Raw genomic sequence first — 19,552 nt, 5'->3', positions numbered from 1 at the left:
ATTGATCTTCTCTGTCACAGAGAATTCTCTGAAACTCTTCCAATGCCTATTAATGATGTGAACTGTGGTTATAAATTAACCACAGAATGTTTTACCGTTCCAAAATCAACACTCAGCTCTGTTGTACTTGCATTATAAATGTCCATGCATTCCAGTCATGCTACCATGGAAGCACAGCTCTGCTTTGCACAATAAGCTATAAAACACAATCAGTTATAATGAGTTGACAATGAAGCTATGCACTTACTGTACTTAGCAGTCAGAGTTGTTCATTACAGTCAGTCTAATTCTATACTATGTGCTTTGAGTAACATCATGTTTTATTATTTATTTTACATTATATTTAGAATTCCTAATTGCATTTCCTGAACCATTTGCAAGAAGGTTTGTTGCAGATAATTTTTTTACATGTTTGACAAGACAGACAAAATATTTTATTTGTCAATATCAGTTTCTTTATTGGTTGTTATACTCTTAACTGCACTGACTGAACAAATTAAAGACATGTGTATTATCTTCACATGTCTGACTAAGCCTTTGAAGCTATTGGTGTATTTAAGTGTGCTGTAGTGGTACAGAGTTATCAAGTATATTTGTAGTTCAGTACATTTATGCGTGTATTTAAAAATAGACACGTTGGGGCGTGCTGCGGTGGCGCAGGGGTTAGCACGCCCCACGTTTGGAGGCCTTAGTCCTTGACGCGGACGTCGCGGGTTCGACTCCCGGTCCCGACGACCTTTGCTGCATGTCTTCCCCCCTCTCCTCACCCTCCTTCCTGTCTGCCTACTGTCAAAAAAATACGAGCCACTAGCGCCGCAAAAACTCTTTGGAGAAAAAAAATGGGAAAAAATAAAATAAAAATAGACACGTTATCAGTCAATTCAGTGCCGTTTTTCTGTATCGAATCAGTATCGATCGATCGATACTAAATTTCAGATATTGGTATCGGTAGGGAAAAATGTGAATCGGTGAGTCTCTACCAAGAGCATGAATGCGTCATCTTTTGGAGCACTTTTTAGTGCGTTATCCAACAAAGAGTGTGAACTATACATTCAATTACAGCCTATAAGTTATTCTGTAATTACAGACTGCAGAGACTAAAGTGCATCTTCCAGAAGGAAATTAGGGTTTTTGCTTCACGATAGTGGCCAAGGACTCAGAAACCCAATCTATGTGATGCTGAAACACAGAATTATTTTGTCATGTTTCCTCTAAGAGCATTAAAACAGAAACTTGGCTCTCCATTATAGACTGTTCTTCCCTTTGCAAAACCACTGGTTAGGAACCCCTATAACAGAAATGCTAATGATAATGCACAAAGAGCTAATAACGCCGGTGGTGTGTGACGAGTAGCTACACTGAGCCTTCCACCCACCTGTCTCCCAGAATGCTATTAACATGTCACGTTGGGAAGGGGGCCCATCCTACGGGTCACTTTATAATGAGCAAATGCGCTGGCTGTTTCCAGCTCGTTCAGACACACACACACACGCACTCACATGAGGGCAAACACACACGGGCGTGATCGTCTGAGATGTGAATAGCTGTCTCTTATCGGAGCCTGGCAGCTCCCTCCGACACAGGGAGAGAGGCCTTCTACACCAGGCAGGACGTGATTTCTCCCGGGGATGCTTTTCCCATTTCCTGCTTTTGAAGGGAAACTAAATAAGCCACGTTTGTTCTCATCTGAATACATTTGACCCATTAAAAAATGACTCGGCTCTCCTGTGTGTTTCTCCGGCATGGTTTCGCAAAGCAGACCGCGTTGCCCACAGAATACAAATGTTCTAGGTGGCTGGCAGGAGCAGATAGGGGGCAAGAGGTGCCGGGGACTCAGGAGGGGGTAAAAGTGTTGAGAAGGAGCTCCAATTACCCCCCAAGGCCACGTGAGTCAACACTAGTCGTTGGGGTCTCCTATTTACTAATTCACTCCTCTGTTACTTTAATACACAATTAATCAATGACAGGAAGGTGTAGTCGGGGCTGTTCATCAGGCGCGTAACGTGAGCCAGGGTGAATTAATACAGTCACTGTGGGGATTACAGCTTACCACGCTCTCTCTCTCTTTCTCGCTCTCTTCCTGAAACAAAAAGGAATTGCCACCGAGACAGGAGCAATTTAAATCGACAACACTGAGTAATGACTCAATTTGCCACACAGTCTAAACACAACAAGCAAATGGCATTACTAAATCATTAGAGAGCATCCAGAGCTCTAGTTAGAAGTTACTGGATGATAAAGCTGCTTTTAGAATCTTTAGGGTGCACTCAAAACCTTACAAAACATTTGGATCAAGCTTTTATTAATGCTTACCATTACCGGGATTTTGTGAATACCAAAACAGCAATAAAAATTCAGGGAATTCATTACCGTGTTTATTTGTCTTGCTCGGTCCAGACAAGTGGTGTATGCTAGGTACGGGTAGAATAAAGTGGTGGTAAAATCCTACTTTAAAACAGCCGGAGAGAGTCTGAAATTCTGAATGAAAATAACAAGGTGTTTATGTGATGTTCATACTGAACTATTCTAGGAGTGGCATGGTATGTTACTCCAGTTAGTCAGTTAATTTCAAATTAAATATCATGAATAGCAACCCGGTGGAGAAAGCTTTAAAAAGAAATTGTTTAGGTTTCTCATTAGCTGCATTTCCATTGCAAATGAGCGCAGATCGTTATCTATACCCTGCTGTGTTAAAAAAAACAACACAATTTTGCAATTGTGGTGTTTCTACTGAATAAGAAATGAAGTTAAAATCGCACGGCAATACGTTTGTTCATAAGTCATTAAAAATCATGGCAGCGACGAATGCAAACACTCATATGAGTTATATTCATAATTCAGCCATGGCACCAGTGCTCATCATCTGCCAGTCATCGTCTTTTTCAGGCGTTGGAGCGACAAACCCCGTATACTTAAAAGCAGATACATATGCAGCGTTTTGGGGAAATTGTAGTCTGCGATTTTACAGAAAAGCAGAAAACTCAACATGTTTGAATGACTCACAGTGCATCACATAATGAACCGTGTGATGCAGTGAGAGCTTTGGTGGAGCCAGCTGCACATTGTCTGAAAAAACAAAAACAAACCATTGTACTCTTACTACTTCCTGTGGTCTTCTTTGTTGTTTTCGCCAGTAGTAACATTCAGCTGTTGATCATGTGACTTGTATGATGTGAAAAATGTTTACTTTGCAGTTCTGTAAAATACATCTATTTCGATACGGCTGAAGAGTCACCTGATCCTAGCGCCAAAATGTATCTATCTATTTTTAAATTTAAATTTTTAAGTTTAAATTAGCCTGTTTCCATTAAGAGAATTTCTTTTTGTAATTTCAATTTGCGCAATTTGTGGTTAATGGATATGCAGCTAGTGTGAGTAGTAACTGACGTTTTGAGTTTACCATCAATATGGTTCTTGGAATAGTTTGCTGGATTTTTGGCTCATTCCTCACAGACAGAACTGCCGAAACTACCCAGTTTGTGGGCCACTGTCATATACATCTTTTTCAGCTATTCTCAATAGTTTTCCATGGGACTGAGATCACAATTTAGATTTTGTCAAAGCATGGGCCATTTATAAAAAAATAAATTTTTATAAATGTATTTACAAACTGTATTTTTCATGTCAGTACAGGACTCATTTCACCGTAGACAATGACACTTTCTTACCAAGTTTACATTCTTCTTCACAAGGTCTTTTGCTTTTTTCAGGTGTTGATTTGCACATTTCACACCAAAACACACCTTAAAACATGCAGAACTTGGCTCCTTCTTGAATAGCATGATTCCAGAACATTGCGATGTTGTTTGTACTCTCCTATAGTTGTTTGAACAGCTAAGTGGCACCTTGTGCAGCTGGAAATTCTACCCATATAGATGAATTAGACTGTGGAGGTCAAAGTGTTGCCTTACAAAATATCCACAGGCACGCTTCCATTTAACTCAATTAATCAGAAGCTTACAAACCATGACTACATCAGCTGCACTGAGTTTGGAAAAAGTAATACAAACCTCTCTAAAAAAATTCTCACTCTCATTAACATATGACAGTAGATAATCTTTATGGTGTTTGAATTTCAAATAAACATAACACAATCTATTTTGCAAACTGCTAACTTAACAACCTGAGACATTTGAAAAAATTATATGGCATGAGCATCATAGCATATGGTGTAAAATATGGAATGTAGCTAAGTGCTGCTGAAATATTTCAAAACCAGCATTACTTAATTTCATGCAGACGCTTTGTCTGCACTGATGAAGATTCAGGCCTGCCGAATACCTGGAGTGGCTCCAACGGATGGCAGACTGACCTAATTTCCTGATCATTTCAGCTTATAACTGACCACAACAAATACACTGTTTATAGAGTTCTAAGCTAACAATTAGTAAACCATGAACAGATAGTCCTAAAGAAAGAAAAATCATTGGGACACTAGCAGAGCTTCTAGTCTATATTTACGCTAATGTCGAAAAAACACAATTTCCCAATTACGGTGTTTCCATTAAATAATATATAATATAAATATATATAATATAAATGAAATGCACAAAATATGAGCTAACTGTCATAAGTGACTCATACAAGCAGATTTGATATTTCAAAAAATGGAAGTCTTCATTGATAAAAACAAAACTGTGCGAGAGAAGCTTTAACATTACAGGAATAAAAACACACAATGATTTCCATTTAATTAAAAAGTGATAGAAGCATAGGCAAGGTAAGGGGTAAGGTTACAGAAACTGGATCTCAGACTAAAAATACCGCAATGATGGTTTTGATTTGAGCAAAAATCACCACTCAAGACAGTTACAACAGTCTCATTTAAAACATCCCCCAAACCCTAAAACCCAGATAGATTTAGATTTTGCTCCTCATTAAATCATTCATAATTAATGTATAAGTAATTAAGGCCTTTGAGTACTTATTAAGTTGATGTTTAATTCTAATTACATGAAATCCTCAGTCTTAAAGATGGTCTCATTTTGAATATTGCTGAATATCTTGACGCCTGCAGCGCAGCCACTGGTGTATGAAGAGAATAGCAGGCTTACCTTGTCTTCCTGGTCACTCTCTGTGTCACACTGCAAAAAAAAAGAAAAGAAAAAGAAAAAAAAGACAAGGAAGAAATTAGGAGAAATGCTTTCAGGCTCTTTGTTTATATAAAACCTGCTCATAAAATGAGTGCCAGATTTGAATTCAAAAGCAACTTATTGCACATTCACAGCCACAGTAAACAAATATTATCAAGCCAGTTCATTAGAACATGCGAGAGCACGTTCGCCGTGAGAGGCTGCAGCCTCGTTAATGCCAAACCCCGCGAACTGCGAGATTCAGACAAGTCCAATCCCACTTCCACAACGAGACTTGCTGCTCGAGGCCGGGAATGGCACAACGACAAAGAGGAGGAAGGAACTTTGCGATGGAGGGAAGGAGAGAGAAAGAAAAAGGTGGCTGGATTTCATTTTTTCGTTCCAATTTCAATTTCAAGGTCCACTTAATTCTTTATCAACTAATTAGCGCGATGCTGGGTGACTGGCGGCCCTCAACGCTGTGCATATGGCTGAGGCGCACAGAAGCACTGGAGTCGGTAATGAAGAAGGCACTGGGGGTGGAGGGATTGTGGGTAGGGGGCCTGGCACAGTGTGTGGGTAGGAGTGAACTGGTGGGGTTGGGGTGGGGGGGATTGTTGGGTGGCGATTAAAGCAGGAGTGAAGGAAGGAAGGAGAAGGAGGGAGAGATGATTGACAGCCTAGGGAGTGAGCAACAGAAGGCCATGCCTGTTATTTTTCCCCCCTTTATCTCCTTTAACTGAAAAGGTAGCTGGCTGGCTCTGAGGCTGATCTGCGTCTCAGGCTGGATGGTGAAGAAGAAGGAAAAAAATAAGCGGGAGGTGTGGGGGGGGGGAACCCTCCGAGCTCAGCAGGAGCATTGCATCCAATTTACAGGCCTGTCCCACACGGCCCCAGGGGCCGCCCGCGGCACACTGCCATGATGGTCAGCTCCAGCAGCTCATAAATTATGCAGAGGCAATAAACGCACTGGGCAAACACTCCACAGACGCTCTCCTGCTCCATTTCTGTCTCGCTCTTTTGCTATCACCCGCAGCATTCTCCCCACCCCACATTGTTTTAAAGAGGCATGCAGAGGACCTGCAGCCCCCGCGGCCTGTCAGAGCTGACGGAATAAATGTGGATAATGACAGCTAAGTGCAGATCATCATTACGCGTTAGCAGGGTTGTCATGATCCGAGAGATTCTGACCTGATACTGATAACGAGCACAAAACTTGATGGTTCGTAACAGGCTCAGATTTTCTGAACGCGCTCAGCTGTTTCTAATAAAGATCCTAAAAAAAAAAATTTAATCGAGAGCATAAAAATATTTCCACTGTGCTAATCGCTGTAGTGAGTAGCAGACAAGTCAGCAGAAATTTAGATAAAAATGACCTTGAAAGTGCTGTTTTACTGTTGAAAAATAAATCAGTTAGCATTAAAGGGGCAAGATTATGTATTTTCCACACACAGAGTAGCACAATTAAGTAACTATGCTACCTTCACTTGTTAGAAAAATGCTATATCTATCAAATATGACTTAAAAGAAATTTGACTTCGTAATTTAACACTTTGGAATTGGGTCTCTGTCTCTTTAAAGAGTCCTGCTCTTTCTGAAGTCATCACAACATCCTCTATTAACATTTTCACCAGAGCTTCACTAAAAAGTAGTCTGCATGATGAGCTCAGCAGACGCTCAGTTCCACCAAGTGTTTTCTAATTGCTGTTGGCTAGTCTGAAGGAGCAGAATGGGAGAGGGCTGCTCTGTGAGTTGGAAACTAGGAAACTGTAACTTTGAGGAGGAGCTGCGCCTTGAAGGCAGCGGTTATTCCACCCAAGCACAGCTGAATGGTTGCCATGGGAGATTATAGGATTTCTCAAATATGCATGAAAGAATCAAAGCAACATTCCAGGTATGTTCTTGATGAGGCAATAACATTATATAATGAAGCTCATAATAGAACCCTCTAATAACCTTGAAGGCTATTAACTTAAATCAGTTTTTCAATTAGTTGGAAAAAATATTTCTTAGGTGTAAATAAGCAGTACCGGCCATCATCACAAATTTCTTTATTATTAGAGATTAGTGATTTCATATTTTAGTATTATTTTTTAATCTGAGCATCTTTCTGCTGCTGGCCGTTTCATAACAACAAATCATACAACACAGAGAAGGAGCCATAGCAACAAAAATGGTTTTGGAGTTAAGAATATAGCTTATTTTGTTAATATATGGTTTTGATTAAATTTTGATTAATGAATTACAGACTCTGTAATTGACAGGATTAAAAAATTAAAGGTAAAATGTAAAGGTAATTTTATTTATATAGCACATTTTCAGCAACAAGGCAATTATAAGTGCTTAAATCAAAGTCTGTTACTCATTTATAATTTAAAAGTACTTTTTTAGGACTAAACATTCTAGTTTTTCTAGTGAAGACTGGCAAACATTAAAAGAAGAGTGGTAAAAGTTGGACTGAAACTCTGGCAATTTCTGACATGACATCTTTGCTAGATGAGCTACATGTCCGCACATTTGGACAGTGTACTTCTTGCTATGAAATCAATGACTCCTATGGTATGAAAGCAGAAATTCTGATTTCCATGTTGCAGGTCTTGCTCAGTTATTTCCATTTTTTTCATAAAAAAACAACTTTGTGTCTTATCACCTTATCCTACAGTAGGATAAGGTGTAGAATATTCCTACACCTGAAATGTTTAAGAACAACTTAAAGAAATATGTGTGTTGTTTTCCCTTCACCGGCACAGTACAAATATGCAAATATCTCACCATATTTAACACTTTTCTCAAATTTTCTCTCAAGTTAAGATCTTCACACATCATACTTCACTCTATCTCGGCACATCATTATCACAGCTGAAAAAAACCCAAATAAAAGTTTTTTTTTTAACTATGCATGCTCCATAGGCAAAATACCTCAGAACAATCCTTCTGCCCTGGCTGCTTTAAACAAAGTCTTTTCTCAGGCTGTAGCTATCACATTATGGGAGTTTTAATCTCCAAGCACCTGCTCACTGTTTCATTCTAAGTCATGTATCAAGTTGAGAAGATTCAACTGCAGTTTACAGTGGACCCCCCAACCCACTTCCCCTGCCTAGTCACAGTTCAGTATTCAATGATTCACCTATTTGCAAATCTTTATATAGAATGTGACTCCCAACTATTTGAGAAAATTCTGCATATTTGCAGATTTTTTTTTGGAGAGCTTATCTGAAACATTCGAAAGCAAATGCTACTAGATAGCTGAAATGTCTCACCTACTTGACATCACAAAGCAGCGAAACCAGGAGCACCATTCACTTTCTTTGGAGCTGACTGGTAACACCCCCAAAAGTCAAGATAAGAAAAGCTGTAAATGTTACCTTTTGAGGAACGATCTAGAGGCAGCTTCTGTTATTACATCTAGAAATTAGTGATCAGTCCCTGAATCTTTGTGTAGTGATGGACTCTAACCTGAACATTCAGAGTCACATAAAGAGAGTTAAAAAGCAGGCCTTCTACCACTTGAAAAACATTTCTAGCACTAGCAGACTAATATCACAGCAAGATCTAGAGAAACTCATCTATGTACTTAGTCGCATTGATTACTGCAACAATGCCTTCACAAGTCTGCCTGGCTCTCTGTAGGTCAGAGAACTTACTTTAAAATACTCATTGTAGTTAATAAACCACTGAATATATCAAACTTCCACACCACTCAGGTCTTCTGGTTCTAGTCTGCTCTGCATCTCCAGAACCAGAACCAAACATGGGGAAACAGCATTCAGCTTCTATGCGCCACAAATCTGGAACAAACTTCCATTGATGGATTCGGTGCTTGGCAACAAATAGGTGTGTCTCCTTACTGTGTCTTTTATATCGCCTCCCATGCAGGGCTAGCTAATGCAGCAGCAGTCAAGATTAGTTCCCATCAGATCTTCCTGTATGTGACATCAGTAGGGAGAACTCGCTCATTAGCTCCTTCTTTTATTTCCGTACAACACACACACTGAAAACACCCAGCGAGCAAAAGGGTTTAAATAATGGACATCATTTTAGTTTCTTCCACTGCGTTGTGATCCACAAAAACATGTCTTCTGTTTTTCTATCATGTTTTTTTTCCCCCTCCTTCCTTTCTCTGCTCTCTCGCTGTGCAGCCAATTGCTTTGATTGCCAAGATAGAAGCCGGCTGGAATGACTTGCCCTTGCTTGTGAAGCAAATGGAACATGCTAATGGAACTCATCGTATTACCCGATGCAAAAGTGCCATAGCTCATTACTTTAAGATAAAAGGATATCATTGTAGACGGCAAGCAGAATTGACTTTCTGTGCTGCGACTTGATGATGATTTAATCAACTGCTCTCTTTCACTTCTCATCCCCGCGCCTGTCGCTTTCGCAGGTGCCACTAAACGAAGCACTCACACGGCTACTGGGGGGAGAGAAAAGAAAAAAGAAATTGCTGTCATTACTTTCTTCCCTGCGAATAGAGGTATGCAAATTTCCCAGAGCGACAAAGGTTGGCAAAAAGAAAAAAAAAAGAAAAGAAAAACTTAATAAAATGGAAATACCTTTATAACGAGGAAAGTAAAAAATCCTGAGATCAGACCTGACAGGCGAGGGCAGGCAATTCGATCGTCCTTTCACCGCGCACAGCAAAGCCGCCTTGAACTCACCGCTCAAGCGGAGGGCAGAAAGCAACAAATAATAATACCTCTAAAAAGATAAAAACACATTTTGGGCGCATAAGCGAGTCAGAGCTGTCACTCACTGATAAGTGATCAGAGTGAACTAATGCGATCCCCCATGCAAAATGTAGCCTTAGGCAGGCGGGAGCAGAAGCTCTGCAAATGTGGGATTTTTGACTTTTTTTACTTCTTAGCAATTCTTTCACCAGAAACAGATTGAAGACTAGCAGAGGTTATTGGCGTAACACGCAAAAGTAACTTAGAAGTTGGATATGATTTAAAAGATTACCATAGTTTGTGATGAATATTTGATGTTAAACCGTTTTTTGAGGGAAAGGGTAACAATTGGATATTACCTGACCAGATCTATAACCACCAAAATGGTAATAAAAATAATATCTATCTATATAATAATAATAATAATAATAATAATAATACATTTTATTTGTAACGCACCTTACATTTCAAAGAAATCTCAAAGTGCTACAGAGACGAAAATAGACTATAAAACTTACAATAAAACATACAATAATACATCTCACACCAAATGGTAGATAGATACATTAATTACATAATTACATTCAGGTAGACTTTCTTATTGTGTTTCTGGTTTCCTCCAACAGTCCAAAAACATTACTTTAGTTGGTCTCTCTAAATTGGCTTTAGGTATGAGTGTGTGGATGGTTGGTTGTGTTGCCCATAGCGCTAAATGGACTTGTGGGTATAGACAATGGTTTACTGCTGCTTACCTTGTATCATTTTCCTTCCACTTCACAACTATGCAGTACTTTGTGTAGGTCTATCGCATAAGGCCACAATTACAAGCGTTGAAATTTGCGCTTGCAATATCACAAATTTTAAAAAGTTTAAGGGGAATCATTACTTCTCTGTAACCGGGGACTCGTCAAAGCAGCAGTGATGTACAGTAAGGAACCCGCCAGTCCCGGGAGACGGCCGACAAGGAAAAATGATACTCTATCCAGGCCCGGCGCTATTTGCACAGCACCCCCATTATACCGTACAACTAAAACCCAAGTGTTTAGTTTAAGTAACACAGGAATGTCAAACATTAGCTTCAGCTCTAAGAGCTGTTGATGTTGGCTCGCATCCGGAACACTTCTGATTGCTCCTCTGCTTTCACTCAGGCCTCTCTTTTGGCTGAGGGCTCTTACAAATTTCCCTACACTCTGTCCAAGCAGAGAGCCTTTTGTTTATATTGGTCTGAAAGTAGGAGTAAATTATTCTTGCACTAAATCCTCTCCAGCTGAGTGTAATACTGGCCCAGTAGAGGGGAAACGAGCGGGTTGGGAGGTGAGGAGGGGAACCCAAGGAGCCACGGGCTGAATCCTAAATGGCGCAGCCGCAGTGAGCAACGGAGCTTGCCAAAGTCTGGCATAGTTACCCGCAGAAAAATGTTTGTACTAAAGAGGTAACCACATCACACAGGCATGCGTGCAAGGCAAAGCATGCCATGCTCTCTTGGCCAATATAAGCCTTTGGAAATCTCCTGACTCACAAATGCTAACAGATGTTTAGCAATTTAGGGGGGGAAAAACATGATGTGACAGCGGCAATTTTTAATGTCAAAAGAGCGAGACTTATAATTCTCTATCTGTTGTTTGCATCCTTATCAGATGTCTGTAATAGATTATTTTCTTAAAAGGGCAGAATTATGTATTTTTCAGGCAAATAGAAGCCTTCAGTTGTTATCAAAATGCTATATGTCAAAAAGAAAATTTGACTTCGTAATTTAACTCGTTGAAATTGCACCTCTGGCTTTTTAAAACCTCCACCTTCAGGCAGTCATCACAACATCGCTCCTCTATCAACCCTTTATCAGCGTTTCTTTTATATCATTGTTGCACTAAAAAGTAGCTCATATAAAAAGCTCAGCAGATGCACAGATCCACCAGATGTTTGCTAATTGCTGCTGGCTAGTCTGAAGGAGCTGAATAGGGGAGTCAGAGGGAGCTTGGAAACTGCATCTGCCTGGAAGGCGATGCTCGGTCCACCCTGGCGTTTTGCACAGCTGAATGGTTGCCATGGGAGATAAAAGGATTTCTCAAACATGCATGAAAGAATCAAGGCAGGTACATTTTTGATGAGAGAATAACATTATAACATAATGTACAGCTCCAAAGAGTTAGTTTTAACATGATACTGCTCATTCAAGAAGTGAATGTGCAGTGGTTGCATTAAATGACATTAGCCCAGGGTTATTGTTGCTGGCTCACCGCAGCCTTAGAATTAATTACGGCTGATGGGGGGGCTTCGTTAAGGCGCCACCAGTCCACAGAGTGTGGTTTGTGTTTATCAACCTGAGCCAGGTTGTCCTGCAGGATGGCTGCAGGGGCTAACGCCTATATAGACACCAATCTGCCTCCGTGCCTGAAGAGTGGGACAGACAGCATGAAGGATGGCAGCCACCGCCGGGGTCAGCTCTGATGGTGCCAATTTGATGTGCTGTCGTGAAGAGCCCCCTCATTCCCTCCTTCCTGATATAGCTGAGCGTCCTGATGGTTTTCTGATGCAAACAGTCGCATGGCAAAATGCTTCTCCCCCGTTTTTCCTCCTCCTCCTCCCAGTGCTTCTTCCATCCATCTGCTGCTGGGGCTTGGGCGCCGCCGACCGCCTGCCTGTCACAGCGTGCGTGGAAATTAGCTGGGGAGGAGGCGCTCGCTTGTGCTAATTACATTTTAATCATTGGAAATGTGTTGGCAAATCAAGCCTTGATTGCCATCTTGGAGCCCAGCGCTCCTCTCTGCAGGTTGGGGATGAGTGCGGGGACGGTTTGCGGGGGCCTAGGATGCATCCGAGCCCAGACCTGCCAAGTTGGAAACCTCTTCCTCCAGCATGGCTTGATATGGCGCCGTGCCTGGCCTACCGCTGGGTGAAGAGGTCTGCCACATTATTCATGGGGAATAGAGAGAGAGAGAGTGGCCGGGATGGTAAAATGGAGATCTGTGCCATGCATGTTTCCCAAATTCCCCCCACTCACACCTCCCACATCCATCCATCCATCTCTCCTAACTCACTCCCTCTTTCACACCCGCACATCTCAGTCTGTCAGCCCCACCAGTGTGAATTAAGGAACAACAAATAGAGCTGGGAGGGAGAAGACGAGTGAGCTTAAGGTACACTGGATTGAATTTGCTCCCAAAAACAAGAACTTAGAACAAAATTATGCCACTTTAAATGTATTCAGATTATTTAATTATTATGAACAATTTTCACATTCAGCATGTGGTCCAATGATAGTAGGGTTGTAAGCATCCAGATGTCTACCAAAGAGGTGCTAATAACAATAACTGCGTTTCCATTACAAATTAGCGCAAGTCTTTGTTTACATTCTGCTAATGACGAAAAAACACAATCTTGCAATTTCAGTGTTCACAATAAATAAGAAATAAAATTAAAATCACATGTGAATAAGCTTGTTCACATCATAAGTCATAAAAATCACTGCTATGATGTATGAAAACACTTATATGATGTATACATATTTATAATTCAATCATGGCGCTAGCGCTCATCATCCATCAGAGAAGATGCTGGCGTCTTTTGACTCGTGTGATAGTAAAAAAAGTGTTTCTGTTGCAGTTTTGCAAAATGTCTTCTTCACTCAGTAACAACTTAAGTACCAAATAGTGGTCTGCGTGACCTATCAGTGTGAATAGTGTGTTCACCGATTGGAAAAAGATTGCATGTGATTCTGGTAACCATGTTGTTCTGATTTTACTTGACCTAACTGCTGCCTTTGATACAGTAGACCACGACATTTTAATATCGCGATTACACCACGTTGTAGGTATTGGTGGCACTGTTCTTAAATGGTTCAGGTCTTACCTGGAGGAGAGAACAATCTCGGTCAAGATTGGTGACTGAATCATCTGCTGCTTCAATGCCTTATGGCGTCCCACAGGGCTCAATTCTGGGCCCACTGCTTTTCTCTCTTTATTTACTGCCTCTGGGTTCTGTCCTCAGGAAACATGGGATTTCGTTTCATTGTTACGCTGATGATTGTCAGATTTATTTGCCCCTGAAGCAAAAGGATGTACATTCTATCAAACATCTCCTGGCATGTCTAGGTGATATTAAAGCTTGGTTGACCTTGAACTTTTTAAATTTTAATGAAAACAAAACAGAGGTGATGGTGTTTGGACCCAGTGGCTCCTGTGAGTCCTCCTCTGTTGACCTGGGACCCTTGGAGGTTTATTTTAAACCTGTTATTACAGATCTTGGTTTTAAGGTGGACAGTGATTTTAAATTGGATAGCCAAATCAGAGCCGTGGTTAAGTCCAGCTTTTATCATTTAAGGCGATTGGAGTCAGTGAAATCTTTTCTTTCCAGGCAGCATTTTGAAACAGTGATCCATGCTTTTATTTCAACTCGATTGGATTACTGTAACGCACTTTATCTGGGAGTTAGTCAGTCGCTGCTCTCACGTCTGCAGCTAGTACAGAATGCTGCTGCAGGACTGCTGACAGAAACTCGAAAGAGGGAACACGTGACCCCTGTCCTGGCCTCACTTCACTGGCTGCCTGTATATTTTAGGATTCATTTTAAAATTCTTATGTTTGTTTTTAAATCACTACATAATCTTGCCCCGGCTTACCTCTCTGAGCTTCTTCACCCATACATACCTTATCGGTCTCTTAGGTCCGCAGATCAGCTGCTTTTGGAGGTACCGAGATCAAGAAGGAAGCTCAGAGGGGACAGGGCTTTCTCTGTCATGGGCCCCAAATTATGGAACAACTTCCCTTTGCAGGTCAGGGAGGCCCCTTCACTGTCCACTTTTAAAGCTCGTCTTAAAACCCATCTATTTTATTTGGCTTTCAACTCTAGCGGGATCTAGTTTTAAATTGTATGTTTTTGTTTTTAAACTGTAAATTTTTATTTTATGCTTTTTTATTGTTATGTTGTGTTTTGATGTACAGCACTTTGTATCAGCTGTGGTTGTTTTAAAGTGCTTTATAAATAAAGTTGGTATGGTATGGTATGGTATGGAAAAAGATTGGGGTTTTAGAGTTAACAGATGATTACCAGCTGGTTTCTTGCTGCATGTCTTCAGCAAAGGTGGAAATAAATGTGCCATAAATGGTTAGTGATGTCTACGTTCAGGGAGTGGAAGCAAATTCAACATGACACCAAGGAAGCATTAAAGTAAGGAAGGTTTTGTGGGGCTGACACTAAACATCTAGTTTCTACAGCAACTGTTTTATGTCAAAAATGTGGTAGGAAAGTGTAGATCTTAAAAGAAATACCAAACACACCTTGAGTGTTTCAGAGGTTCATACGGTCACACACTGACAGAGTCCCGTATGGTTAATGTTTCTCTACAAGCCAAATGCTTCATTGGGTCTAAGCAGACTTCTGCCTGAATACAACTTGCTAAGACCACTAAGCAGGCCAACATCTGGCTATAATTTCCTTTCAAATGTAAATCTTTCTCCAGAACATATCTAACTTAAATACAAACTTTGGAGAAAAGAAGCAAGAAACAAAACCTTCTGTCAAATAATACATTCATGGTCTGTGGCCTCTGGTTTCTATAGTCTTAAACACTCAAATTTCCGAGTTAAATACATAAGGGGCTAAATCAACTCTGAATGTTTTCCAGATCATTTTCAATGAGTGGCTTTCTTCCTCTGATCCCAAATTCTTCCAAGATATTTTTTTTTATAACTGTTAAATGTGTCTTCAATAATGTATAATGTATAAGCCAGGCAAAAGAAATTTCTAAGAGACCTCAGCTAAAAGAAGGAAGAATTTCAAATAGTTTGTAAAGCTGGGATGAAAAAAAATACTATGGGGTCAAAAACTGCTTCATTAGAATTGGACTGATGTGGATTAAATAAATAGGACGATATGACATTTATCTCTGCTCTTGGCGGTACAGCCAATCAGCACCAAGGATAACGAATGGAGCTCAACCATTAGTATGCCAAGTATCATTGCGCTAAGTTATGTCACAGATACATTTTCTTTTGAATATTTTTTATATGCTTTATGAAAAACATCCACAAATATTTGGGAGTCACGTTCCACAGAAAAATCCACCAATACGGGAATCCACATGTCACAATGTTTTTGAATGATCTAGGTCCCAAAAAAGTGATTGGCAACAAATCTGCAACTTCACAAATAAGAAAGCAAAGTACTGACAATCCACACTGGAAAGGGCAGGACTTGATGTTGGTGGACACATAACGTGGCCAGAACCTCCAACGATGGTCAGTGCAGTTGTATGGGTCGAGTACATAAAGCGACAAACCTAAATTTAAGTGACTCAAGAAAAAGCAATGAAATAAGCAGCCAAAGAAACCAAAGAAAACCATCTCTGGCTAACGAGTCTAAAGTTAGCATTTGTTTTGTAGCTTATGTTTTACTATTTCTTTTAGAGAAATGTGGACTCAAATTAACCAGCTCAAAATCTGAAATACTTTTCAAGGCCAACCTTCACTGAACATAAATTCTTTCATACCCAGTGTGAAATCTTTATTCAACATGTGAAAAACAACAGATTGCATTTTCAATGCTTTTTGACACTTTAAACTACCTTAGACAGAAACAAAAGCAAAAAGCACAACATAGAGATCTGTCAAACCTGGACTGAGTTACCCTACAGTAAATTGTAAAACCTTCACTTCTTTGGGGAGAACAAATCTTAGTTTTCCCAAAAAAATAATGTTAAAATATTGTCTTGTTCATCTCCTTTTATGATTTAGGATGTTAACTGAGTAAATACAAAAAATAAAAAATAAAAACATTCTAATTTAAGACCTATGCAAGAAGCACAAGAGCGAAATATGGTCGATAACAGTAAATGTCTCTGAATGCTTGCTCAGATTTATCCCCTTTTTGTTTTATAGGTTTTTTTGGCTCTAGTAGCCTTTATTTGAGAGTGCTATATCAGGAAAGTAGGGTAATGAGAGAGGGAAGACATGTGGCAAAGGTCAACAGGTCAGGAATTGAACCTGTGACGGCCGCGTTGAAGACTAAGGCCTCCCTTATGTGGGTTGTACTTAACCCCTGCGCCACCACAGCACCCCCAGATTTATCCCCTTGAGTGAGGGTGGAGTATCATAAGATATTGTTGCAATACTGGCACTAAAACGATCCAATTGCATGGGATTATCATCAATGCTCCTATTATTTTCAATGATCCCATGTGACGTATCACTAATATGGTTGGAAACTCTACGAAAACTACAAAATAACTACTACCTCTTACATCTACCATTAGCTACAACATTTGTGGTTTATTTTCACTGGAAGTATGCCCTGTAAAGGCTACGACCCTCTGCTGTCAAAAAACATAAACCTCCTCTGCTGCTGCTCCCTCTCCTCCCCTCCCTGCTCTCTCCGCTCTGACTCATAGCTGAGGGGGGAGAAAAACATCAGGATTAGGTTCTGTGCCTCTAATCACTTAACTCCTCACACCTGATGGCACACTATTAACTTTGACTGTCTCCAGTGACCCCGCGGGTCGTTGCCCATCACATCAAGTTTTTATTAGGGAATTTTCCTCATCATTAGCCATGGCCTGGAAACGAGCCATTAATATTCATACTGGCAAACCAAAATGAGGTCCCACTGATTTTCCATCATCCAGGCTATCCGCGCAGCTGCTGCCGTTAACAATCACCGCAATGCTGCACATTTGCCACGTATCATTACAGAGCTCCATAGAGTTTTTTTCCTCCTCCTTCTTCTTCTTCTTCTTCTCCTCGTGCCGCCATGATGAGAAGGAGAGCAAGGTGGAGGAAGAATGCTGTGAGGCTTGTAGCCAGCTAGGCAGCTGTCTGAGAGAAAGTGGTTCTCTCTGCCAACAATCTGCCCGGGAGTAATGCCTATACCGGCGGCACCGTCGGAGCTAACAACCCCTGCAGGCTCTGCCAGGTACACAGCTGATATATGCAAAGCTCCCTTTGCTCTCACATTAAAGAACATGCTATTTAAGAGTCTGGCAGAAAGGAAAGTGTCGCTTTGAAGAGGTCAGAAATCTTGTACAGGACGCCGCCGTATCTGGAGATCAGGCACGGCTTCAGTTAGAGAGCAAAGCTTTTACTTCCACATCTCACCGGATGTTTCACAAAGTAGGTAAAATTCAACACCGTGCTCTGTGTACCTTCAAGAATGGCTTGGGATTAGCAAGTTAGATCTGTTCAATGGCTTAACACAAATAGTGAAATGATCAATTATTTGGCAGCAGAATCATATAAAAGCATCTCAGATTGACAGACAATGGTTCAAAGATAATAGCTATGCAAAACTTTGTCAATTTTGAGCTAATATTAAAAAAAAAAAATTTCACAATTGCGGTGTTTCCATTAAATAACACAATTGAAATCACGCACGAATGTGTTTGTTCACACAGTATGTCATTAAAAACTACTTCCTGTCATTGGTTTTTTGTGGTTTGTGCCAGTGGCAGTGCATGTCACAAAAATGAAGGCAGTTCTGAAGGGTCCAATTTGGCCCAACCAAAGTGTGTGGTCAGTATTATTTTATCAAAGAAGTCAGTTGGGACTCGAAGGAAATGCACCTTAGGGTTCCATAGTGGTGGCTTATGTTGGCACATATTACAATGACAATCCTCTCATGTGTTACCACAGCAGTAACACATGAAAGCACCCAATAAGTTGCTTCCCTACAGTATTGTCCCAGACAGTCCTGCTGATAAGACTGACATTTTCTTCTACAATTTCAGCAGCCCGTAGAGGAACTGATCAGACACAGGTAGCCGACTTCGTCTATGTCAGAAACTAGTAAAGCCCTGACAAGCACACATACCACAAAGTCACTTTCCACTGTTAACAGAAGGCAAAGATGTCTTATGACAGATAAAGCTGAGTTTGAACGCAAATAAAACAAGGAAATTATATCTGCAAGTGAAATATATAATTTCTAGAGCTAATAAATGGGACCACACCCTGCATTCAGTTACAGATGAGGGTGTTTACCCTGAATGGTCACTTAGGTTTCACGTGATATTTTCTGCTGGCGTTGGAAGTGTTTGTTTGGGAAGTGTTCAGTTACCTGGGTGTGAAAATTGGTTCTTGGACGGATTGCGTAGTTGACAAGTTTTGAGTAGAACGAGGACATGAGGCGAGATGCTAAAACAGATGCAGGCTCTTCAGCACTGTCTCCCAAATAATTAGAGCTGCAGTGACAAAAACACTTTGTTATCCTCCTGCTATGATTTGCTAGCTGTCACCGCGTACATCTGAGTCGCCTCATTATACAGAAAGTAGTCAAATAAAAAGCCGACACGGCACACTCTTGTCAAGCTTCTGTCTGCCACACATGCAAACAAGCGAAGATGAATAAACATTAGCTGTTGTCGAGGGCTGGTCTTTGAGCCGCCAGGCTCGCAAAGATCCGCTTTGTACAAAATAAAAATATTTAATCTGAAAGACTCTTGTGAGGCAAAATGAAATTAAAAGGAACCCATGCTAACTGCTAAAACAAATTACACACAGCACGCTAAATTACATTTGCTCCTCCATCAGCGAGATCAAACGAGCCTAGTTTGACTCTACTGCGCTAATGATTTCCTGCACTCACCTCCTTTTTCATCCCAGGGGTGTTAATAAACACTCAGTCTGCTTTTTTGTGTTTTTTTTTGGTTTGTTTGTTTGGTTTATTTATACATTTTCCAGCTTTTCTCTCCTCACCCAGCCCCCCCATCCATCTACTCCCTGGTTCTCTTTGCCCATGCCGGTGGTAGGCCGGCTGAAGCAGATGGATCTAATGTAATCCCACGGACAGCGGGCTCCTGAAAAATGTGCTCAATTAAAGCGGGAT

At 40.6% G+C, this 19,552-nt stretch overlaps 1 protein-coding gene across 15 annotated transcripts in view; it reads right to left on the bottom strand.

The window, feature by feature from the left end:
* auts2a (activator of transcription and developmental regulator AUTS2 a) overlaps positions 1 to 19,552 on the bottom strand; it is a 343,424-nt gene that overhangs the window by 118,890 nt on the left and 204,982 nt on the right. For 14 of the 15 annotated variants that reach the window (XM_028032091.1, XM_028032089.1, XM_028032097.1 and 11 more), the window contains one exon: positions 5,055 to 5,084. The exons of the other annotated variant lie outside the window; for it this stretch is intronic. In XM_028032091.1, the coding sequence (XP_027887892.1) occupies positions 5,055 to 5,084 (30 nt within the window). The remainder of the gene's footprint in view (positions 1 to 5,054; positions 5,085 to 19,552) is intronic. 15 annotated transcript variants of the gene reach the window in all.

Source organism: Xiphophorus couchianus, chromosome 11, assembly GCF_001444195.1.
Source record: "Xiphophorus couchianus chromosome 11, X_couchianus-1.0, whole genome shotgun sequence".
Taxonomy (NCBI): domain Eukaryota; kingdom Metazoa; phylum Chordata; class Actinopteri; order Cyprinodontiformes; family Poeciliidae; genus Xiphophorus; species Xiphophorus couchianus.
This window is presented reverse-complemented; position numbering and strand designations above follow the sequence as displayed.